The sequence below is a fragment of the Maniola hyperantus genome, chromosome Z, assembly GCF_902806685.2.
Source record: "Maniola hyperantus chromosome Z, iAphHyp1.2, whole genome shotgun sequence".
NCBI lineage: Eukaryota > Metazoa > Arthropoda > Insecta > Lepidoptera > Nymphalidae > Maniola > Maniola hyperantus.
In genome coordinates, this window is record NC_048564.1 from 3,267,179 (window position 1) to 3,293,738 (window position 26,560).

Genomic DNA, 26,560 nt, shown 5'->3' on the forward strand with positions numbered 1-26,560 from the left:
GATTAGCCAGCAAAATACTCAGCAGTACCCTTTTCAAAATGCAATTGTGGCATGCATAAATAACTGTAATTATAACCCGTCCTGCTTTCCTAGGAAACCCTAGCTTGGCCCGATGCCTTTACTAATAAACTAAGTAACTAATTGGCATTTACTCGATTTCCTATGCTTCGCCAGATTGGCGGCTGTAACAGCGCCCTATCACAAGCTCTGTCGGATCAGGCTGGGGCTCTGTTACAGTTGTACAAGAAGGCATTACGTAAGTAAGTAATTAATATATGTGAGGCCTTACGGAGTGGCATATTCCAATAGGAAAAAACTCCTGAAATTAAAGATAATAAAAATAAAAAGTAACTGATTAACTATTAGACAGTAGACACTATGCTGAATGCTTAGTATAAGGTTTAACATCTCACCAACGCGAACGTTGATAGACTTCGAGAGACGAAACATAATAACGTCTTAGTAAAATTAACCGAAACATCCTTGATTAGAAGTCAAAAAATTAATACCACTGATCTTAATTATTTCAAGTTCCCGCTTAGAGCGCTGACTGTAGAGTATATACAAACTCGAGCTTTAAAACAAAACAGTTCAGATCTAGTTTACTACAACGCTGAAGAATTCCGACGTTTGAATACTATCAAAGTTGGTGAAATATAAAATCTCATACTAAGCATACTGACATAACATTTTGTAGACGAGAAGATAGTATTACGCTTCAATACACGGCCAAATCAATGTCGAAACACGATAACAAGCTGTTTTATCTCGTTACGCGTTGTTGCAAAATAGAATATTGAAGTTTAAAGTAGTTTTATCCGACTACAGTAATTGAATGTAGACTTCTTTGCAAAAAAGACGGTACTGATTTTTTGTTTAGTTGGCAATTTACTACTGCAGAGTTTTCAATGTATAAAATGTGATACTGGCATGAAATAACTTGATAGAGAGGACCTGAATTCGATATCAAGAAAAAAATGTTTTTTTTTTCGGAGAGGGCAAGGATCTGGGAAAAACGAAGAGTTTAGAAGCTGGAAGAGTATCTACCGGCATGGACCTAAAAAACCTAGAAGTACAGGAAGTTAGCCAATGTTGGTCTATCGGTTAGTCTTCCCTTTAATCTAGATAAAAGGAAGACTAACCGATACAATACTTAGTTTTGAGCGTACAATATCAAATAATGTAGTAATTACCCTCCTACGTTTGTATGAAGAAAGCACCGAACTGCACCCTCTTAATTAGGTAAAATTCGCAGGAATGCAGTGAATGACGTATATTAAGTGTAGAGGTGGGATTCGTGAAACAAACTCGCTAATTAATGCCCATTACATTGCGCGGATGTAGGTTTTTCGTAAATCTGTCTCTACAGTAGCTAGCTATCACAGTTTGTTTCGTCAAGATCGGTTCAGAGATTACACCTTGCCTTTGCCAGGTGTATTGTAAGGTGACAGAAACATTTACTCGATGGAGTATTGTTTGCGCGAGAGACACAGATTACATTGTGTAGAGGTTATCGAGAGATTAAATCTAAAAAAACTAATGACAAAACAAATTATTTAATAAGAGAGCGATTGCTATCGCAACATTTACACTGGATTTCATAGTCAAGATAATAGGGGCGTCTTTAGCGGACCATTCAGATGACATGCCCTATGCAAACTATTACCTACATAAAGCAACCTTGCAAGACTTCGCATGACATTGAATAAGTCAAATATCGATATTACTAAACTACCATCATTAAATAAATTAATACCTAATCTTATATTATTTCCAACAATTCAAATCAATTTTTAAAAATAATCTAACAAGTGTTTGCTACAGTCAAATCTTTCCTACGATCAACTGATGCCACACGAGTTGACGGTATATAAACAGAGCGAACGATATAAATGTCGCAGGGGAATACGCAGGGGATGTCGCAAGTAAATGGTGATTTTAGTGTTTTCGAGAATTCACTAAGGATATCACGAAATTTCAGAAGCAGGCGAATACTTCATGCCACTGAACAAGTCATGAAGACAAAAGTACGGTTCACCTTTAAAATAAAGACTAAAATCGTACTTTTGACATGAAATTTGCCACAAAAAGTTGCTAGTTGTTGCCACAAAAATGGCGCTTGAGGAGTTGAATTTTACGCGTTGTACTATACTACTATATAGTTCTCGACAGGTCGACATGGCAATCGGGGTATGAGATGGGAGGATGACCCGCACAACCGCACGTCAACCGCGCTATTCCGCACCGGGTTAGGGCGGGGCCTGTGCGGTGTGCGGGTGTGCGGAGTGTCCCTACCCACATTGCCATGTAGACCTGTCGCGAACCAATACCAAACCATACTATACCAATCTCCTACTAATACTCGTATAACCCTTTCAGTGTTATTTCGTGATATTCTTCGTAAATTCGCGAAATCACGGATATTCAATTTTCCCTATGACATATCACTACCTTTATTATGAATGCGAAAGTGTGTCTATTTATTTGTTGTTTTGTGGGTTTGTTAGTTTGTCCTTCAATCTTCATTGATTTTTTGCATTGGTGTAAGTAACAACCTGGAGAGTGACATAGGCTAGTTTTTATCCCGGAAAATGAAAGAGTTCCCACGAGATTTTTAAAAACCTAAATAAGCACGGACGTCGCGGGCATCAGCTAGTAATGATGTAATATAATGCTGCCATCAAGTCCCTCTTGTGGTTAGTTAATAGCTGAAACAATGCTACTCTGCGGTCCGCCGACCTAATTGGATAGTGCGACATAATAAATTATACTTTGAACTTTGATTAGCCGTTACAACCACTGATTGATGTTAAATTTTGACTGGGATTTAAGTTACAAGGATTAAGTTGTAATGTTAAGTTAACTGTAAAACTTAAAACGTAAATTAAATAAAGCAGTTTTTTTTTATTCAGATACAAGTTAGCCCTTGACTGCAATCTCACCTGGTAGTAAGTGATGATGCAATCTAAGATGGATGCGGTCTAACTTGGAACCTTTGGATTCTACACGGCATCGTACCGGAACGCTAAATCGCTCTGCAGCACGGCTTTGCTAGTAGGGTGGTGACTAGCCACGGCCGACGCCTCCCACCAGACCAGACCAGAAATTTGGAAATCATAAAATTCCAAACCCCTGCCGGGTATCGAACCCGAGACCTCTCACTAACAAAACCACAGCGCTTACCACTGCGCCAGGGAGGTCGTCAATAATTATTATAAGTTATTAGTCTTCTCATCATGTCAACCCATCAACCACTACTGAGCACTGGTCTCCTCTCAAAATAAGATCACACACCTTATGGAGAACTCTCAGGCATGCAGATTGCTCGCAATGTTTTCCTTCACCGTTAGTGCAAGTGATATTAAAATTTTAAAACGCACATAACTTGGAATATTAGTCCAAAGTCTTAACCAATCACCTTTCTGTAAACGCTTCTCATTCTGAGAGGTGACACGTGCCCAGAAATGGGCTGGTGATGAGGACAGTGTTACTGGGATAACGGCAGTGAACGTACTAAGTAGACTTACCTTGAACTGGCTCAAGAATTCCTGCTGCCTGGTGATGTCGGTAGCCAGGATGAGAGAGCTGATCTGGCGTTCGAGCTCGGCGCGAATTTCGTGGGTATCCACCAGGCCGCTCTCAATGATGCAACTGATGGCCGAGCGCCAGTGATGATTCTCCAAAACAGACGTGTTCTGGCGACAAACATTTCAATATAGAACTCAATAGACCAGCACTTGGCCGTAAGCCAACGATGATTCTCCAAAACTGATGTGTTCTGCTGACTATATAACAACCAATAGAATAGAAAAGTTTTTATTAGAATAAACTTTTACAAAGTTCCTTTGAATCGTCAAGCAAATTCTACCGTTGCTTCATACAGCGAAGAACCAGAAAAAAAAATTAAAAATTAAGTTAATATCAATTAATGTCTACATAAATATAAGCCCGCGCATCGCTGGACCGAGTCAAATCCACTCTTTACTATTTATCACAGAGATATATTCTTTGGAGAAGTATCTTGCCAAATTTTAGGTGGATGGGGATATCCCTTTTACTAATATTGTTACAATTAACTCTATAAACTCAACATAATATCAATTCGGTACAGATAATCAACTGGTATATTACGATCAAGTTTACCGGTCGAATTTGCAGCAGACTTGAAGCGGTATCCAGTTAACTGGACGGTGTATGGCGATTACTTAAAAGGACGCTGCTTCAAGTTCGCTGCAAACTTGACAGTAACCTTGATCATGTATGGCCAGCGTTACGGCGACTACGCACTGCACTTCCGTCATCCGAGTTCTATCGGTCATCCGTGAGAATACCAACGATTATTATATACGACATATGTCAGCTTATGACATATGTCGTAGATAATAATCGTTGGTATTCTACCATACAAAACAAAAAGGAACATATTTTCTCGGTCTCGTATCGGTGCGAGTGCGTAACCGCCGTTATACTCAACAAACTACATCGGTCTAGACACTGTAAACACTGCTGTCAAGCTAAAATGCCTCCGGGCGGTAGAGAAGTTTGTTTATTGGATTGGGGCACTCGTCAAAATAGTTGCTATTTGCCTCAGTACAGATGCCTGGAGCTATCCGGACCTCGATAGCAAGCGGACTGTGTATTTCGCTTCCAGTGCAATTTGTAGCTAAACATGTTCTAGGGAACTAGGAACCAGCTTAGCTGACGTATTCCGAAACACAAATATCTATTTTCTAAATATTATAACACAAAATCGCGGTCCGCATTTTTTAAATCTTTATTTTTTTATTACAGGGCTTTTATACAATATTTATATACCAGTCCCACAGAAGTACCTCACTCAATATGTTAACATAATTAACGAGCCTCAATAGCTCAACCGGTATAGGAGTGGACTGAAAACCGAAAGGTCGACGGTTCAAATCCCGCCCGTTGCACAATTGTCGTACCGTCTCCTAGCATAAGCCTGACGCTTAATTGGAGAGGAAAGGGGAATATTAGTCATTTAATTTGGCTAATATTCTTTAAAAAAAAAAAAAAAATTATTATGAAATCCTATAAATAAAGGCCTGCCTACAGAACAAATAGTGGGTACCTCAGGTAGGTGATAGTACATCTATAATATAAAAATGAATCACTAAATGTGTTGGTCATCGCAAATCTCGAGAACAGCCGAACCGATTTCGCTAATTCTTTTTTTATAATATTCCTTGAAGTACGAGGATGGTTTCTACGGAGAGAAAATTTTAAAAAAATTGAATAGACAGTTAGGCGGAACGAAGTTCGCCAGGGCAGCTAGTCTATAATATAAAAATGAATCACTAAACGTGTTGCTCATCTCAAATCCCAAGAACAGCTGAACCGATTTCGCTAATTCTTTTTTTATAATATTCCTTGAAGTACGTGGATGGTTCTTACGGAGAGAAAAATTTAAAAAAATTTAATCGACTGCTAGGCGGAACGAAGTTCGCCAGGGCAGCTAGTTGTTAATAAAGAATTTACCTAGGCAATTCAAACTCGCAATTTAAAGCAAACTCTAAAAGTTATAGGTCACCTGTTACGGGCATCATCTAGTTACCAATAAATGAAATGAAAAACCGGATTACATTCGGTCCAGTCATTTGAGCGCTACGATGCTACAGACCAAAACAAACAAAGCGGTCAACGTTATAACACCCTGGCATGGTCGGCTGGAATGGAATGAAAAAAAACTTTTCAAAAGTAAGGCAACATACAAAATTTCAGCATTAACAAAACATATACACACAAACATCCCTTGACGCCGCGCTTGACATTCATCGCTTTTAATTTCCGATCCAATAAGTCACCTCAAGGACCGCTCGATATCTCAACATCTCGAGATACCGTCTCCCGAGTCCCGTAGGCACTAGACACCGTACGTTTTTTTTTTTTGAAAAGAACATTAGCCATGTTAAATGACTAATATTCCCCTTTCCTCTTCAACTAAGCGTCAAGCTTGTGCTAGGAGTAGGTACGACAATGGTGCAACGGGCGGGGTTTGAACCGTCGACCTCTCGGTTTTCAGTCCACTCCTTTACCTGTTGAGCTATTGAGGCTCTATCTTTAGCTAGGGAGTTGGTGGTGGAAAATTCGCTACAGGGTTAACGTCATTGAGATTGATGAGTTTTGAAACTTGTGGTCATTGTTATTTGTAAAACGTACTGGTGATTTCAGGTAGTGCCGACTTAAAAAAAATTGCTTGTCTTTACCCCAGTTGCCATCTCGACCTGACATAATTATAGTTTGTTGATCCATACAAATATTGTAAATGTGAAAGTGTGTCTGTCTGTGAGATTTTCACAGCCCATCAGTTTAACGCATTTTGAAGAAATTTGGTACAGAGATAGCTTGCATACCGAGGAAGGACATAGGCTATTTTTTGTCCCGGAAAATCAAAATTCCCACGGGATGTATCAAAAATCTAAATTTACGCCGACGAAATAACGGGCATCTTTGTAACAGAGATAGCATTAATTTAATATTTAAGCTAGTTTTTATTCCGTTCAATCAATGAGTACTTCAGGATAAAAAATACACGCAGACGAAATCGCGGTCATCATCTAGTCACATAATAGTATTCGGTTCGAAATTCAGGTCTAAATGTGATGCGCCATCCTTTTTTTTCATAGAACATACTGAAAAGGAAGGCACTTTTTTGAGACCTGTATCTCAGTTTAGAGATTTTGTGCAACATAATAATTAATTAGCAACAACATTTCATAACGATGCTGTTCATGAAACTTCAAATTATGTGCGTAGCAACTCCGTAGCGCGCGGTGAACTCCTATTTAATTTTCAACACCTGCATACAAAAGTTTCAATTCAACTTATTTATTTGGGGGTTACAGTTATGAACATTTATTGTTATTTCTAACAGCAAAGTTAAGAACAAAATACACCTACACAGTAATTATATCAAAAAGCCATCAAAAATTAAAATTCATTATTTTGAGTAGCACTCACGATATTTGATTTCTAAAATAGACCACAGTGAGCTTTCTAGATTCTAAAATGGCACGATTCTAAAATAGCATGATAGATTCGATTCTAAAATGGCACATCTGCTAAATACTACACGACAAAAATCTATTGACTAAAATAGTGTCGTAGCAGCGCTACGAAGGCCCGTGCAAATTCTTATTATTTAAAATTTTGTATGAACCGTAACAGTATTTACTCGGTACAATTACAGTACAATGCCAAAGGTTGTTCCATCTTTCTGTGCATCCAATAAACGAGACGCCAGCTTGTCGCATTATTATAACATCACATGAATTTTAACGTGGGTCTTATTGTATTCATAGATTTATCATTTGTATTTCTATTGGAATAAGAGCCAGCACGTGCCAGACCTTCGTTATTTTATAAAAACTGAAAGATTCTATGCGCATTGTCCCCAACACTGGGAGGAATGTTTATTTGGATCATGGTGGCTTTGGGAGATAACAGTTAATAAAGGTGTAAAAAATTGGGATATAATATTAGTCATTATTTCAGGCGGATTCAGGCGCGCAAGACCGTGACATGTGGAAGTCCCTACAAAAGAGACCTGTATGTCCAGCAGTGGACGTCTATAAGTTGATGATGATAATGATGATGATGAGTCATTATTTAAGCAAACACAAAGACGCTAATTACGATTTGTTATAGACATTATTTATGAAGAACAGTATCATTAATTTTCCATTTTACAGAAAGCTGTTTCAATTCCCTAGTGTCAGTCATTATTACCTAATATCTGTCGGTTATATTATGCCAAGGCGCGTTAAAGGTAACTCCAATTACTCTGTCTGTTAGCCTCTTCGACGAATTGACATTAAGTAATATTATATGCTAAGTGTCTTCCCACACATTATCAAACCTGACATACACAATGCGCCAAGAAAAGTGCAACCGTTATTTGATATCGACAGCAGAGTCAGTAACGCATACAGCACCTTCACAATGACGCCTGCCAATCAATCTTCTATCAGATAAAATGCCTTTACACAAGTTTACAAGATGTGTTAAAAGTATGCTCCTAAAAAAAGCATGACTCGCTCCAGCAATGCACGGGGCTGCAATGGCTTGTATAGTATGGTATAACAACATTGTAAATTGTAAAATTAAAATTAAAAAGAGCAACCGCCGAGTTTCTTGCTGGTTCTTCTCGGTAGGAAAGGCATTCCGAACCAGTTGTAAATTAAAACTACCCGACTATTCGAAAGCGCTTGTAAAAAGTCTATTTGAATAAGAACATATTCTATTCTATTCTATTTTATTCTATTCTATTCTATTCTAAAAAAACTTGAGAGACAAAAAGGAACTTTGGGGGCATTCCAAACCTAAGGAACCGCTTCGGTTTGGAATGCTTCCAAAATCCATGTTTCCTACCGAGTACAACTTAAGTAGGTACCTCCAAGCAAGAGAGAACAGGCATCTTCTAGGCAAGTGCACTCCAACCTAGTCCTCATATTGCTTTCTTTAAGCCAAGACTGTCGTAGTCAAGAGTTAATCTGTAATCTTTCTCTGTCCAGTCGCTCCCTCATGAATGAAGATTTTTGTTTTTTGATTTAGTCAAACCACCGGGTTAAAGATATGCCGCTTGGCATTCTTCCTTTAACATTTCCAACTATTAACTTTTCTATACCTTCATCCTTGCGGCGTCAGATATGTCCAAATAGCTCAGGATGCGCCAAAGAAAGGTGATCGAAATACGTTTTTTTGACCTTTAGTCGTGTGAAAATTGATTCTTTGTGCTTTTACCATGCCGCGGTATTCATGATTTATCTTTTAGAGTAAAAAAAAAACTGAGTAAAACGTGTGATTTAAAAAATGAAAAGTCAGAGTTTCCTTCGTTCTTCTTTACCTCAGTAGTTTATAGACAATCCTTTGATTGAATCGCTTCTCTGAAGCTCCCAAGCTCTCCGATTAAGGTTCAATCGCTACCACAAATAGAACCCGACAGGCTCTTTGACAACGTTTAAGCAGAACATCGCGCAGACATCGAAGTTGGACGTACGATAAATATTTTTCTTACCTATCGGCAACCTAGTACGGTTGGATGGGGAATAAAATAATCTTTCATTTAATATAAAATTCGATTAAATAACAAATGAGGGTAGGTATATTAATAACGCATACTCACCTGTTTATAATACCTTGGGGTAAATTCTATCAACTGATGCTCGACTTTCATAAATAACAAATCAGGGAAGTTTAGCAAAAAAAATTAATTGAATTTTTTATTGTTTAAAATCATCGGCACGTGATTACGCTAGGCAGCCTATTTCGATGTATCACATTATCTAGCATAGAAAATCATCAATCAATAACAGATGTCGGTAGTATATTTCTAATACCGGTATCTTAGACCAAGGGATGCAGATTAGCATAAGAAGTTTGCCAGTTTAACCTCTAATCGGTTTCTAGGTGTTATCATATCGAACACTAAACTATTTTTCGGCATTACTTTTCCGGTAGGCTGGTAACTAGACACGGCCGAAGTCTCCTATTTAGAGTACACAAGAAATCTACAAATTCTGATTACAATATAGAAAATATTAGGAGCAAGAGCGTAGTGGTTAGGACGTCCGCCTCCTATTCGTGAGATCGGGGGTTCGATCCCAGGCACGCACCTCTAACTTTTCGGTGCCTTTTAAGAAACTAAATATCACTCGCATTAAAGAAGAAAATAAACATCGTGAGGAAACCTGCATGCCTGAGAGTTCTACACAATGTTCTCAAAAGGCGTGTGAAGTCTGCCAATCTGCACATGGCCAGCGTGGTGGACTATGGCCAAACCCTTCTCATACTGAGAGAAGACCCATGCTCTGTAGTGAGCCGGCGATGGGTTGATCATGATGATGATGACTAGGAGCAAGAAACGTACGTTAAAATTCGATAAGTTTGCATAACCTTACATTGGCAGCCCTACGTCGTCGGGTTAACTGGCATTCAGTTCCTTTTAGAGGAACAAGGTTACGCGTTTAAGGCTCAATTGCTACTAAAACAACGCGGTTAGACGGCGGCGACCTAATAGTTCTGTTATGAAATGTATTTCAAGTGCTTTTAAATCAGAATTAATAAATCCAATAGTTTGCTCCGAGTAAACAGCTCGTAACAAAATTTTGATGTGATTTTTTTTGTTTCCATCGAAAATTAAAACCTATACTAATCACTACCCGTATTATAAAAGTGAAAGTATATAATTGTTTGTTGGTTTACAACATTAGTTGGTTGGTTTATGAATTTGTTAGTTTGTCCTTCAATAACGCTGAAACGTAGCAACAGATTGACGCATTGTATCAATCAATCACTAAATAGCATATCGCGCAAAATAAAGTCATTGCATTGTCGGTCATGATTTAATCGTCGGGGCCGTTAAGGACGTGCATAGGACGTCTTTTATCGGGGGAATAAAAAAGGCCAAGTAGCGGCTAGTGCACGGTTATACATTGTTATGACAGAAAGAATCGGCTGAATCCTAATTGCCATACACTATACCCTCACGTAGAGGGGTAAAAATTAGATAACTTACTTGATACAACGCAGCCAGATGATTGGAGGTCGCGATGAGGAACGGCTGGTTGACGCCAGGATGGTCCATGTCATGAGCGATGGCTGCAAGCAGCGATGCCATAATTTCCAACGGCTCCATGTAGTCTAGGATCTAAAACAAACGGAATTTATCAAAAACAACAATCCGCGAGATAGCGTTGTGTACATCACTAACCATATAATGGCGCTGATTCTGTTGTCTTTCTCTAAACTTTTAGAGGATCGGCATTTTTTTCTTTTTAATATTGCTAAAACTTCATTTCATTTAAAAAATAAATTCAAATATCCTTTCTTAGCTGATGCCTACGTCATAATAGCTATCTGCATGACAAATTTCAGCCCGATCCGTCCAGTAGTTTGAGCTGTGCGTTGATAGATCAGTCAGTAAGTCAGTCAGTCACCTTTTCCTTTTATATATTTAGATTTGGTAAACAAAGGCTATTTTAATTGGTTCGCGTGGATTTATGTTTGACGATCCCATAGAAATTTCTCATGTCCTGGCTTATGCAAAATCTCAAATCTCTTAGACCTTTCCAAGAGTTATACGTTGATATGTTAGTCAGTTTGCCCTTTCATTCATAGAATCATAGATAGATAGGCATTAATAGCTGTCGTTATTTCGAGAGATACTTCAACTTATAAGGATATTGCGCAGATGGACCGTACCGTACATTGAATAATTTGAATAATATGCTAAGAGCGTCATTTGATTAAAGCGGTATCTACGACTAGTGTATGCGCTATGCAGTATGCGATATAAGACTAATGCATTTAGAAGTAACATAGTAGGTACGCGTTTATTTAAAAAAACACCCAAGTGCGAGTCAGGCTCGCGCACCGAGAGTTCCGACCTACAGTCGTATTTTTTCGACATTTTGCACGATAAATCAAAACTATTATAAATAAAAATATTTTTTTCAGAATGTACAGGTAAAGCCCTCATATGATTTCGCACTTGGTATAGTTATCTAAGTTCTAAAAATTAAAAATACTATTTGTTTGTGAACACATTTTTTTTTGTGAACCTCAAATTCACGGTTTTCGGATTTATTCCTTTACTTGTGCTATAAGACCTACCTATCTACCACATGATTGCAGGTCAACGGGAAGTACCTTATCAGTTTTGTAGTCATGCTAGTTGCTGATGGTCAGAACTTGGATTTGTGGTGATTGTTCAGGAATAAAACTCGCTGACTTTTGCGTCAATGTCAGAGTGAACTAGAGTGAGGGAACTCTCGGTTTGATCCTGAATCGACGATATGTCAAATATCAGGCTATGGTGACGTGAAATCATGGAAAAATAGGGTTCTCTGCGTCAAATGTACTAACCATCAATAATTAATTTATGGTAGGTACTAACAATTTACGCCTGCCAGTGACGTCAAAGCCTCGAAGTTTTGTTAGAAGTTCCCTAACTGTCGTGAACTGTGGCAGTAGCTAAATGAAACAAATAGATTTGTTAGATAGAAACGTAGTGATATTATTTATTATAACTAAAATATATAATACAACATTTACGACATTCAAGGATCAGGATATACAAATATATTATCTGATAAAAAAAACCCCACTAAGAAAGGATCTTCAGAAATTTTAACCGAGCGAAGCCGGGGCAGGTCAGCTAGTTTTATTATACACTTCAAGATTTCAATCCATACTAATATTATAAATGCGAAAGTGTGTCTGTCTGTCTGTCTGTCAGTCTGCGGCCCATCCGTTCAACCGATTTTGACGGACCTTGGTACAGCGATAGCTTGCATCCCGGGGAGGGTCATAGGCTAATTTTTATCTCGTAATATCAAAGAGTTCCCACGGGATTATTAAAACCTAAACCCACGCGGACGAAGTCGCGGGCATCAGCTAGTATATAATAAAATACTTTGAGCCATCCATTTACATGGTCGAAGTCGAAAGCAAACATCAACAGTAGTAAACAATCATCTACTATTCCGAATGTATAAATACTCGTAGCACATTGCTACGTAAACAATGCGTCTACGAGTAAAGCTAGGTATCAACTACGAGATGAATGAATTTATTTTTTTCATATAGGACAGCATGTGACACTTATGATAAGTCAAGACTCTACCATCGGTTCGGAAAGAAGATTCTACTGAGAAGAGCCGACAACACTCTTTTTTAAAAAACAAAACATTACAGTATGTACTTAAATATGTAATAATAATAATAAAATAATAATCTTTTATTTGGGACCATAGCGCACAGTTTACAGTTATACAAAACACAAAAATTTACACACACACACACAAATACAGTAAAAATTAATCTTGTCTGGCATAAACCCGAATGCGTGTCTGTGACGCAAAACTGTCCCAAAAAAGGGGAATTGCCTCAGCGTAATGCTGTAGTAGTGTATGTGGGTACACTACCTCAGCGCTGTTTTTCAAGCAACTCCTAAAGAAAAAAAAAGAAAAAATATATATAAGCAATTCAACTATTACACTACCTTATGGTAGGTGGTGTGGTATGTATGGTATGGTATTTTTCAAAAACCTCTCCTATAGTAGTCATGCGAGTTGTTTATCTAGAGGTATTATATCTGTGAAAATCCCAAAAAACAACAATCCCAATTGGTTCTTATATAAAACTAGCTGCCCTGGCGAACTTCGTTCCGCCTAACAGTCGATTCAAATTTTAAAATTTTTCTCTCCGTAAGAACCATCCTCGTACTTCAAGGAATATTATAAAAAAAGAATTAGCGAAATCGGTTCAGCTGTTCTCGAGATTTGCGATGACCAACACATTTAGTGATTCATTTTTATATTATAGAAGATAACGCACCTTTTTTTGCTGCAAGAAGCAATGCATAGCCTGCGTAACATCGGCTGCATGGATCGAGTTGTGGTACGGGTTGGTGCTATGGTAACCTTCCTCGATGAGGCTGAACAGCTTCCACGCCTTCACCACGTCCAGCTTGAAGTACGAGATCAGACCGTAGATGTGGAATAGGTGCACGCATAGCACTGGCAAGCACCGGCCTGGGTAAAGAAAACGAAAAAATGCAATGGATATAAGTCCCGCAAATTGCTAATGCGCGTGGCCGCCATATTCGTGACGTCAGCACTAGACTGAAGTTTCGAGCTGATGGTATATTTTTATTTCGGCTGACGTCAAAATGACGTCATTTCGATGTTAATGAGACATGGTTCCAGCAATAGCAATTTGCGGGACTTATAAGTCACATAATTAAAATATATACAGTGTATTTTTTTTAACTGGGACAGTATGGCGAAATCTAAAACCGTAGGACAAAAATGGGAACAGTCTTTTTTTGTGAAAACAATTTTGGCAGTCAATATATTGATGGGCATTAAAAAGTTTAGTCAATTTTATTGAATTTTATGGACCGTGCACCCACGTGTCAATACTAAAGCTTAAATAGATTCGTGAGTGCACCTCTTACGCATTTCAGTGAGAAGCTACCAACTAAGGAAAACTAATACTGGCAAAATAGGTAGCCGAAGTAAAATTGCTACTATTTCATTGTTATTAACTACAAGCATGCATCATCATTAAGTAAACATTTCCTTTTCTTATATCGTCGCAAATATGCACAAGCTCCTCAAAGGTTTCCATATTTATTGACGCGAAAAATCGCGAAAAATATCACGCGACTGAGGAAAACTCCATCGCCCTTTTGCTTTTACACTTATATGTTATACTTTTCAAATATAAGCTCGATAGTGTTCACGTGGATACAAAGTAACAAGTAAAAGATTTCGCTGTAAGCCTGATCGCATATTATATCTAAACGCGCCGTATGCAGCGCAAGTTATATCTCCAAATTGGGTATTTTCCTACTTTTGAATTTGATAAATTTTATTACTTTATTATAAATTATAAACTAGGATAAAAATAATGACATACGCTGAAAATAATATTAAAAATCCAACAAATATTTACAAAGTTACAGGCATTTTAATTTTGGAGTGGGAGGGTCTTCTATCCCTTTCTCGCAAAACGAAAATTTGTATGAATGAAACCGCACGAAGCTACTATGGCAATAGTAAGGTGTGACGTCAAAATGCTGTATCGCTATCTCTGTCTAATCAGAAATATTTAAATGCTTATAACTTTTTTGTTATTTGATTGATTTAATTAGTATTTTCAGTTTACGTCATTATTTTTATTCTAGTGTATAATAAAGTAATAAAAAAATTGGAGTCAAATACCCAATTCAAACGAGATTCGATCACATGAAACGAACGACTTGCATAGACAGCTGCAGTCGGTTCGCGGAGTTTTTATAAGTTTAATATAATGAAATAGAAAAGTGTTTGTTCAAATGAACTCTTACAATGGCTCAAAATGCCTTTCCTAACGAGAAGAACCAGCAAAAACTCTATTACATAAAGTAACTACAGTCCGTAACCGCTTTGGTCAATGTTGTCTGTATAGTATAAAATAGCTTTAGTAATATATCGCCTCAGTAATCACTTTATCTGAATTGGTTATATATAAAAATTGCTTGTGGTACAGGTTTGATACATAAGGTAGTCATGAAGTATCATGCGCTAGCCTTTTCAACTTCTTCTTGTTACGATTTAAATAAGTAAATAAATTGAAATTGAACTGAAATACGTAGTACGGAAAAATGGATTACGTTAAGCCCGTGCGACGCGTACCGTTAGCGCTGATAGATGTGCGAACCGCTTTATTCGTCCGATTGTGTTGTCATGTATACTTATCATTGTATTGAAAAGTGCATGTTACGAATGTGGGACGCTTCGATGATAACCAACAATTTTCTGTCTGTAAATAGACACTGTCCAACAGTTTTAGAATAGAAACTAAATTGTGGTTCACGTTTGTTTATCACAATCATTTACAAATACCAATTTGTATATATTATACTAGCTTATCCCCGCGATTTCGTTCGCGTGGACTACACAAATTATAAACCCCTATTTTACCTCGTTAGGGGTTGAATTTTCAAAAATCATTTCTTAGCGGATATCATAATAGCTATCTGCATGCAAAATTTCAGCCCAAGTCGTCCAGTAGTTTGAGCTGTGCGTTGATAGATCAGTCAGTCAGTCAGGTTTTCTTTTTATATACATATACTAAAATAGAAACTAACTCATATATCGTACAGCCGAATCGGGCCTGGAAACTTAAGATTTTGTATGTAGGTTCTCTTTATGGTGCAAGATGCATTTGACGATTCAAAAGTACTTGTAAAAGTTTAATAGAATAAAACATATTTTTATTTATTTATTTATTATTTACTAGACTATGTCCTTCCCCGGGATGCAAGCTATCGCTGTACCAAATTTTGTGGAAATCGGTTGAACAGATGGGCCGTGAAAGGCTAGCAGATAGACAGACGGACAGACGGACAGACATACAGACAGACAGACACACTTTCGCATTTATAATATTAGTATGGATTTATAATGTAGATTGTAGATCCCCAGTAAGAAAGGGTATTCCAAAATTCTACCGTAGCAAAGCTGGTCAGCAAGTAGGTAAATCTACTCTACAGGCAGGTTCCAAAAAGAGATTTTTTAATGTTTTTTTTTTGTTTTAAATTTATAGACTAGCGCTTGGCTGCAATCAGACCTATGACGATGCAGCCTAAGATGGAGCGCGCTTGCCTAGAAGATACCTATTCACTCTTGTCTTGAAGGTACCCATATTATAATTCGATGGGAAAACTGATGCTGGAAGGGTGTTCCAAATCTTGGCGTTTCGAATTAGAAATGAGGAGGCAAATCGCTTCGTACGTATCCGGGGAATTTCGACTACGTACAGGTGCAGACCTTGGCGATGCCTTGATTCTACCTAAAAGAAGCCGGAAGAAAATGCAGTTTACTCATTCGGGGTCTGAAGGTCAAATTGTAATATGTACCTTCAGGGTCCAAGGTAGTATTATTTCAAGTTTTATTCATGTATTATTTCACAACTAAAACTAATTAATGAATCGTAATGTTTAACCGGAATAGTGGTTAGGACGTCCGCCTTCTAATCGGGGGTCGTGGGTTCGATCCCGGGCACGCACCTCAAATTTTTCGGAGTTATGTGCGTTTTAAGTAGGTAATTAAATATCACTTGCTTTAACGGTGAAGGAAAACATCATGAGGAAACTTGCATGCCTGAGAGTTTTCCATAATATTCTCCAAGGTGTATGAAGTCTGACAATCCGCACTTGACCAGCGTGGTTGACTATGGCCAAACCCTTCTCACTGTGAGAGGAGACCCGTGCTCTGTAGTCAGCCGATGATGGGTTGATAATGATGATGATGATGAATGTTTTACCATTATACATATCTACACACCCAGCATTACTCACGTGCTTAGTCGCCGTTAGCCTGCCTATAGTTTCGAACCCCGACCAGGATGGGTTCACGAAATCACTCACGATAGTTTAAACTCAAACTCAAATGTTTTACTATAATAGTTATATAGTCATCAATATGACCTTTCAGATTCTGCATTCAAATTTTTATTCCGGATTCCGGGCGCTAAGCTACGTGACAAATTGGCGTAAAACCCATCCATATATTTCGTTATTAACGGACCGACAGATCGATAAATGAAGAAATAAATAAAAACTAGATATTCCAGCACTAGTACGAATAGGAAAAATCTAAATTGTTCTTTATACTTGAGCCTGTCTTCTCTTTTGGCACATTCAATCAAAATATATATTCTTAAAGTAATGACTGTATAAAAAATCTGAGGGATGTGGTGACAACGCATTTAATTAATTGCTATTGCTAGGCAACGTTGATCCTGTCGGTAACGGGATGGGTTAATAATTTTGTTTCCTCCGTGCCTCGAGAGCACGTTAAGCACGCACGTCACAAGTGTCAAATAACTATGTATCAAGGTTGAAATCTAGCTTCCTTCGTGCCTTTCCCATAAGCGTGACACTGGCGAGACAATCTGTGCCCAGTTGGCACACCAAGCCAATAATTGGGAATTGAATTGAAATCTAGCTGAATATATGAACCGTTCATTTGTGGTTCATATTATATTAGAAGAGTAATAGTCGGGTTCGAAAATGTAGCTTTGAACTATATCTTGTAATTTTAGAATAGCTAGTTGAGTTTGGATACAAAAATAGCAATAGCAACAAAAGCTCCCTTCAAACATATTCGCGCGACGAGCCCGACAATAGGTATAATATTTACCGTTCCACAAAATCGATTTCAAGGCCATTTTAAGGCAATTATCTTTCAACGTAATTTTTAGAATTCCGTAGTAAACAAGGAACCCTTATAGTTTCGCCATGTCCGTCTGTCCGTCCGTCCGTCCTCGGTTAATCTCAGAGACTATTAGTGTTAGAAATCTGTAATTTGGCATGGGTATAAATATTAATCACGCCGACAAAGTGGTGAAATAAAATTGTGATATTTTTTTTAGGGTAGCCCTACATATAAAGTGGGGATATTTTTTTTTCTAGTCTACCCCATAGTGTGGGGTATCGTTGAATAGGTCTTTTAAAAATACTGTGGGTGTGGGAACATCATTTTTCGATTTCTAGATCCGTTTGTAAAATATGATGTTTTAAAGTGCTAATTTTTATTAGAGTCAAGTGTCTCCCCCCTTTATCGGCCAAATGGTAGTATATAGGAACGTGAAAAAATTCACAGCAGTAGTATATATAATCAATTTTAAAGGAAAACTATTATGGCTAAGTAGGGTTCACATTTTAAGGAGATATATTTGTTTTTCGAGGTTAATTGTGACTACGGGACCCTACACTGCGCGTGGCCCCCCACGCACTTGGCCGGTTTTTTTCATTATTTTAAAGAGTTGAACAATATTATTTATTCACAGCTACTCACATTAGGTACGCTCGTATATCCTAAATGTTAAACAGCCATTTTAGCTGCGCAGGATATAGTTACGTGTATCTGTACTAATATTAGAAACAGTTTGTTAGTAACATAGTTAGATGATAGGCAATTTACTTAATTTGAAAATCTATTTTGATATAAGAAGAAAATACGCAGAAAAGGTAAAGGCTGAGGATACCCGCTGTCAAATTACATTTCGATGAAGCTTTAGAAGTAAATATTATTAGCATGATATTGTAGATACTGCTCCAGAGTAACAGCATAAACACCACAACTAAGCTAATTCATAGACCCATGATAAACATCAACAAATTAGATAACATTCTTATTTGTTGTAGGTACAAAAAGATCTGTTTATCAAAGATGTGGTGATCAAAAGAAACCTTTATAGTCCATGCGTGCGCATCGTAGTTTAATAAGTCTGTTAAAACGTACCTATCTCGGCAACTTTGTTTTCTCACAAAGCCTTTTCAAAGCATTGTAATGTTTTCAAAACAACGCATTAACGACCATTTTGCAGCAATCTTTAAAGATGACATCATAAAGGTCAAATCCACATTGTAGAGGCTGAAGCTGGTCGCATACTAACCACTACGAGGCGTCAGGCAACCCAAAAACGATGCAAGAACGACGCGTTATTAATTAATATTGAAAATCTTTGCAAATAATGTCGAGTGAATGATTTGAAACGTGCACAATTCAGCAGTGTACGTGAACTAATGACAAAAGCGGAAATATGGCGTTCCCATAATGTTCATGATAGGTATTTCAATGTGTGACATGAGCACGTCAGAATCGCTCCTCTCAGAATGACAAAGATTTCCTATGAGAACATTATGGACAATTTGCAGCCATGCATTTCTCATATCTTCACGAGTACCTAACGTAGGGATGCGTGCTCGGGATTGTCGAAGTCTTAACCATTAGGCTGTCATCGCTTTTTTACTGCGTACACGCGGGGAAATCCACCAAATTTGTCCTTGTTCTAAGGTCTACTCGACCTACTGAAGCTCTGGACCACGTATACGGTATACGATGTATAGCATTACGCGTCCGTGTTGCCAGTTTTATCAACTATAATGATCACGAAAGTCAAATAATTTACAGGTGAGGAGTCATGTAATAAATGACTTTTCATGGTCCGGCGGGTCACAACAAATTTGATAACCATCATCGATATGGATTTTGTTGGGTTCAAAGGATAGAGGGCAACTCTCTGAAGCCAAATATGCCACTCTGCCGGCCCTGAGTGGTTGTCATAAGTAGGTATTTATGGCGCCTGAAAGACGTGTTATCGTTACCAAAAATTACATGATATGGATATGGCTGGTGATGGTATAGAAAGTAAGTATTAGTTGTTCTCATGCAAGCCGTATAAGGACTGATCACGATTCGATTGCGTTCTCAAGCTACACCTTTCCAAAGTACATGCAAAAATAAAAACGACGAGAAAAATGGCTGTTGCTCATGTAGAAAGTAAGTGCTAGCCTTACCCATGCAAATTATGTAAAAACTTACCAAAAATTTGGTTGCGTTATGGAGCAATGCTGATTCAATAAATCTGCTTATATGGAGCTCAAGAAAAGACTTTAATGGATATGGCTGTTGATGATGTAATAAGTAAGCTCTAGTTATGTTTACATAAACCCCGTAAAGGCTGATCTAAGATTTGGTTGCGTTTTGGAGCTATGTCTGTTCAAACATATTGTTAAAATAAAAACTGATGAGGAATATGGCTGCTGATAGTAAAGATAGTAAGTACTAGCTTTACACATATAAACTGTGTAACAATAATCAGAAATTCTGTTGCGTTTTGGAGCCGGTTGCCGGTGCCGGTTCAAAAAATATGTTTATATGAAGCCTGAAGAAAAGTTTGATGAATGTAGCTATCGATAGTGTGATAGGGGTATGAGCTACCCCGCACTAGGTTAGAGCGGGGGCCGTCCGGGCTTGCGGGGCGTCCCCATCTCGATATGTCGCGTACCATAGTTTCGTGCGGCATTTGCCTGATACAGTGATGCGCGATCGGTATAATAGCCATAACAGTACGGCTGGAAACGACGAAGTAAAGTGAATAGTTACACTACAATGGGGCATGCTTGACGAATCGTTAAAAGGATCGTATCTAAAGAAGCATGTTAAGGCTATGTCATAGTATGTGTATTGTGTACATTCGGTACAGAGTAACTCTGTCTGTCGTTGAGACCGACAAAATATCACTTAGGTATGAAGTAAAGAGACAACGCTCTACAAAGCTGTAATCTCATTCTAAAGATCGATGTACAATACTTCTTGCCGGCTACTGTACTTGTAACTTAAATAAGTGTTGTATGTGTTCCTAATAAAGAGAAAATAAAAAACCGGCCACTTGCGAGTCCGGCTCGCGCAACGAGGGTTTCGTACTCCAGTCGTATATTTTCGACAAAAACTATGATGCATAAAAATAAATAAAAATCTGTTTTAGAATGCACAGGTGAATACCTTTCATATGATAACCCACTTGATATAGTTTAAATCTTACTTCGAAAATTAAAAATACTAATTATTAGTACTGTTCATGACCACAATTTAATTTTTTTTGTGTGGTGTAACCACAAATTCACGGTTTTCAGATTATTCCCCGAATGTCTGCTATAAAACCTACCTACCTGCCAAATTATATGATTCTAGGTCAACGGAAAGTACCCTGTAGGTTTCTTGACAGACCGACAGACAGACAGACAGACAACAAAGTGATCCTATAAGGGTTCCGTTTTTTTTGAGGTACGGAACCCTAAAAACTTGTTATGATATATTTTACTGCCTAAAACCCTATCAATTAGTTTTTTAGGAGTGCCAACTGGGCACAATTTACTTCGCCAACGTCACGTCATTCGAAGGGACACGAAGAAGATTGATCGCTAAAAGCTTCCAACAATTTAATTTCATCTACGAATATGTACACAAGAAACACTAAACCCCAACTACAATGGTGTTAGAGTTAATTCACACCTTTTTAGGGTAACCTCAAAAGGAGAAAAGGAACTCTTATAGGATCACTTCTTTGTCTGTCTGTCATGTCTGTCTGTACGTCGTGTATGTAAAGAAAACCTATAGGGTACCTCCCGTTGACCCAGAATCATGAAATTTGGCAGGTAGGTCTAATAGCACAAATAAAGGAATAAATCGAAACACTGAATTTGTGGTTACATCACAGAAAAAAAAAATGTGTTCATGAACAAATTCAATTTTTAAAGTAAGACAACTATAGCAAATGAAAGGGCTTTACCTGTAGGTACATTCTAGAACAGATTTTATTTATTTTTACTAGGCTGATTTCTTTTTACTTCTAAGTACGGAACACTGAAAGTTCTAAGAAGTACATAAAAGATATTAGGCCCTTTATGAAATGTTATTCATATTTCGGTTCTATAGAATATAATCGTAACGGTCTACGACTTTCAGTAACCACCCATACAAACCTTTCGCTTGGTAATAAGAATACGTGGGCAATTCATAGAAAAAATTGTGTTTCAAACTAATACATGTACCTATTATATTATTTCTATATGCTTTGTGATTTATTATAACCCATTGAAAGATGTTTATCAAACACAAGTCAACCCGCTCCACCTACGCTCGAGAGAAAATTATGAAAAATTCTTTCTAAGGCTTAGGCGAGGTCTGTAGAGAAAACTTATACCTATATTTTTAGTTTCTAGAGAAAGTCGTTTAATTGACATTGCTATGATGTGAGTCGGTTTATCTTTTTTTAATGTTTGGTAATTTTTATTTTTATTTTTTATTTCTACTAAAACATGTACAATAAAGAGAAAAATAGAGTAAAAGTGGAAGTTTTTTCATTATATTAAAACCAAAGCCGACATATTAATATGCTGTTTAAATAAAAATATAAATAGATTCTCTAAGCTAATATGAAATAGTAAAAGTTTGTTGGTTTATTCGAGCATGCATCACGGCTGAGAGATGCACAGTTCTAAATAATTACTTTTGATCACTGAATTTTAAAGGTAATAGAAATGGTATTAGTTGTCTTTACGCAATATGGCGTGTCGCCAACTTTTAGGTACGCACGTCCCACACATCACCACTCATCACTACCCATATTTCACAACCCATTTTATAAATGCGAAAGTGTATTTGTTTGTTGGTTTTTTGGTTTATTGGTTGGTTGGTTTGTTCTTCAATCGCTTCGGCTCGAATTCGTAAATTGCTTTACGAAGCCGAGATATAGGCTGAAAAGCCGAAAGTGAGTATAAACACTAGTAAAAATAAAATAAATAAAATAAAAATCTTTTTAATTCGTATAAACTTTTACAAGTACTTACGAACAGTCGGATGCATCCGGACCACTGGTTCGGAATGCCTTTCCTACCGAGAAGTGTTAAATATACTAATGATTTAAATACAATTCACAGTCAAAATAGGACTTCTTTAGAGGACGATTCAGACGACATCTGTCATATACAACCTTAATGCATTTCATGAAGGTTGGATATGATACATGTCGCTTGAATCGTCCTCTAAAGAAGCCCCATATCTTGACTATGAATCCCATCAAAATGGTCGAATGGTTACAGAAAGGATGCGACCCTGTCGTTAAGGGGAAAATGTATCAAAAATCATCTATCAGAACGCAGACAAGGTAGCATTAACACCACGAATGAACAGAATTATAAAATAAAGTGCCTAAACTGTAGAAGGTTTTTAGGGTTCCGTATGTCCAAATAAAAAAAAACGGAGCTTTTATAGGACGACTCGTGTGTCTGTCCATCAGACACAGCTAATGTGCTATGATTCTAGTGGACCAATTGAGTTTAAATTTGGTACACATGAATTTCTGTCCCCAAACACGGACGTGTAACGTAATTAAATGAATTTTCATGATCAAATTAAAGCTATTCCCCCCACTTCACACCCTCTTTACTTGAGAAACTATTGAGCGTAAAATTTTGAGTTAAATTTAAAAAAAATGAAATATTAAAAATATGTTATTTAGTTATAGATTGTAGGAAAACCTATAAGAAGTCTATGGTCCTAAAATAACATTGTAAATCTATCAATATTGTGCGTACAAACTAACGATATTCAAACGATATTCATCGTACGGAACCCTCTCTTTACATTAAAGCGACTCTTTACATCTAAAATACAGTGAACCGCCTGTCATGTCACGCGTAATTTCGAACATATACATTTACTAGCAAACGTCTTTGTAATGCAAATTGGTGGAACGGTTAGCAATTAAACTTGTCTCGACTATAGGTAGGTAGGTCGTCGCACGATACCGAACAGTAAAAGTGTTAGGTTCTTATAATAATTTACATGACAATTTCATTTTTCAACTCATATTTTGAATGAATATTATATTACCAACTGACGCCCGCGAGTTTGGACTCTGTGTAGATTTAAGTTTTTAAAAATCACATGGGAACTCTTTGATTTTGCGGGATAAAAAGTGGCCTATGTCATTTTTCAGATCTTTAACTATATCCATGCAAAAAATAACGTCAATCTGTTACGGCGTAATTGAAGGACAAACCAACGAGTAAACACACTTTCGTAAAAACATGTAAATATATTATGAGTAGTGATTATTATTTTTCAGGAATAATTTACACTTATCATATCAACCCATCGCTGGCTCACTAATGACCTCGGGCGGGTCTCTCCGCAGAATGTAAAGGGCTTAGGCCATAGTTTACCATACTGACCAATTGCAGATTCGCAGAACGTGTGTGTTCTGCGAATCTGAAATTGGTCAGTATGGTATACACACACATCTTTGAAAACATTATGGAGGTTCACAGGTATACAGGTTGCCTCACGATGTTTTTCTTCACTGTTAAAGCACGTTAATTTAATTGCCTAGAAATACAAAACAGTATTAGATCCTAATTTACATGGTAAAAATTTATTTTTCAACTGAAAAGCTAATTTTCTTGAATGAATATTATATTTCAGGAATAATATACATATTTTATCATTTCACACCATCGTTGGCCCAGTTGTAAGCACGGGTCGCCTTTCAAAATGCAAAAAAATTATAGTTATAGTTCCCCATGCTAGTCAAGGGAGAATTTCAGATTTCACACACCTTTGAGAACATTATGGAGAACTCACAGGCTCCTCACGATGTTTTCTTTCACTGACAAAGCAAGATATACATTAAACAGTAATAGTCTGGCTACATACTATAGCCTCGTGTATGGAAATCGTGTATAACACAGAGTACAGACTCGGTATTTCATACGTTTGCATCCGAACAATAGCCAACAATTGCAGATTACTAGATAAGCCTATTATATGAGCACGTGGAGGTATTGCATGGAGTCATTGATTTCTAGAGATAATTTTTGGGTGTTATGGGTGGTGTGGGTGTCGTTCGCACTAGATCCAAACGCTCGGCGTACAGTTTGCAGTACAATGCATTCCAAGGTTCTGCACCTTGAGGGTGCCAACGGGACACTATAACTAAGCCTCCTCTGTCCGTACGTCTGTCAGTCTGTCTGTCAGCGGGCTATATCTCATGAATAGGCAGGCGTTTTTTAGTGCCGCTATAATAACAAATATTAAAAATTTAAAATATAATATAAATTAAAAAGAACAAATACCTAGTCATATATTGCACGATGGTACGGAATCCTTCGAGAGAGAGTCAGACTCGTACTTGATCGGTTTTTTAACTCCAGTACGAACGAGGTTTTAGAATATTCGAGATTTGGCGGTAAATGATATTTAAAAAAAACTCGATCGCGTCTCATTCATAATGACGCCTCTGTTAACTTAACACCTAGGTTAGGAACACGTTTTTAACCTAGGTTACTTTTTCATAATTGTATTAAAGTGTGTATACATACAGACTGTTTGCATCCCGCAAAATGTAAGACTTTCCCATGGAATTTTTAAAGAAAACCTAAATCATGCGAACGAATTAGCGGGCAACATCTATTGATTAACAAATCTATGTATTTACATACTCATTGTCTGCCTTTGTATTAAAATTCAAAAACGTATGAAGCATCGACCTCACGTAGGTAGTACCTACTAGGCACTAGACTCGTTTTATTGCTACAACTTGATGTCCAATGTCATGCTAAAGACAGTTTCATAGCACAGTATTTTTGTCTGAAATAGCTTCTCTAGGTACTAATTTAGTTCAATGGCATGATATATTTCGCAGAAAACAGCAATCAGAATTTGGCGAATTCACATTTATTTCAACAGTCAATTGGCTTTGTTCACATAAGGCAAAACGTTTGGTGCTCAACGCAGGTTCGAACTACGAATTAATTTCACGAAACACAATACGGGCTTTTCCATTGTTGTGTTTTGCAAATTCAATAAAGTGACTTCCTTTGTCCTCATGCTATCGGGATGGGTATGTGAGTTGAGACTTAATCAAATTTCCAATATTGTGTATTCTTTATTTTATAAGTCAAAAGTCAAATCATTTATTCCAATTGGGTACTATATTACACTTCCTGATGGTCACTTGCTGATTGATCTACAATGATGTAGTGGTGATAATTAATTACATAAACTTAAAATTAAAGCTACGAGGGATCCAAACGCGCCCAGGTCTGAAAAGAGCCCACAACTCAGCCAGGTATTCTTTTTTACTATCACCACTTTATACTTCTTAGAACTATCAAAGCTGTTCGGCGACTTATACCTACGCTTTCTTATCATTTAAATAATCCTTTACATTGTACAGGGATTTTTCAATAAGTTTACGTTTAATGAACACTTGAAACTTGTTGAGAGACATTGAAAGCTATTTATTCATTTTTTCCTACGTTACTGAAGAAAGGTTTTCGTTGTAGAGGACCGTTATTGGGTCTTTACTGGCCGCAAGCCAGCAATTTTCAAAAGGACTGTAATGGAAATTGATAGACAGTTTCATACCGATAGCGAGGTTTTTTACGGAGTAGACTAAAATAAATTAAGTTTTTTTAGATTCAAGATTTTATTCATATTCTGACTTATAACTATTTTATTCATTGCAGCGGTTTTCGCCTACTCCATTTCACTGAAACCCGGATTGTTTGGCCGACAAAGCGCAGATTTTAATTTGGGAATACGTCCTATGCAAATTAAATGGTAAAAGCATTTGGAGTGTCCACTCAGTGATCCGTGTAAAATTGAACAATCGGTAGTACCTCGATCTATTTACC

At 37.3% G+C, this 26,560-nt stretch overlaps 1 protein-coding gene across 2 annotated transcripts in view; it reads right to left on the minus strand.

The window, feature by feature from the left end:
- The window catches only part of LOC117995659 (uncharacterized), a 102,887-nt gene that overhangs the window by 32,942 nt on the left and 43,385 nt on the right, over positions 1-26,560 (minus strand). For both annotated transcript variants that reach the window (XM_069508902.1, XM_069508903.1), the window contains exons 5-7: positions 13,360-13,556; positions 10,538-10,669; positions 3,528-3,695 (exon numbers count right to left, since the gene is read on the minus strand). In XM_069508902.1, the coding sequence (XP_069365003.1) occupies positions 3,528-3,695; positions 10,538-10,669; positions 13,360-13,556 (497 nt within the window). The remainder of the gene's footprint in view (positions 1-3,527; positions 3,696-10,537; positions 10,670-13,359; positions 13,557-26,560) is intronic.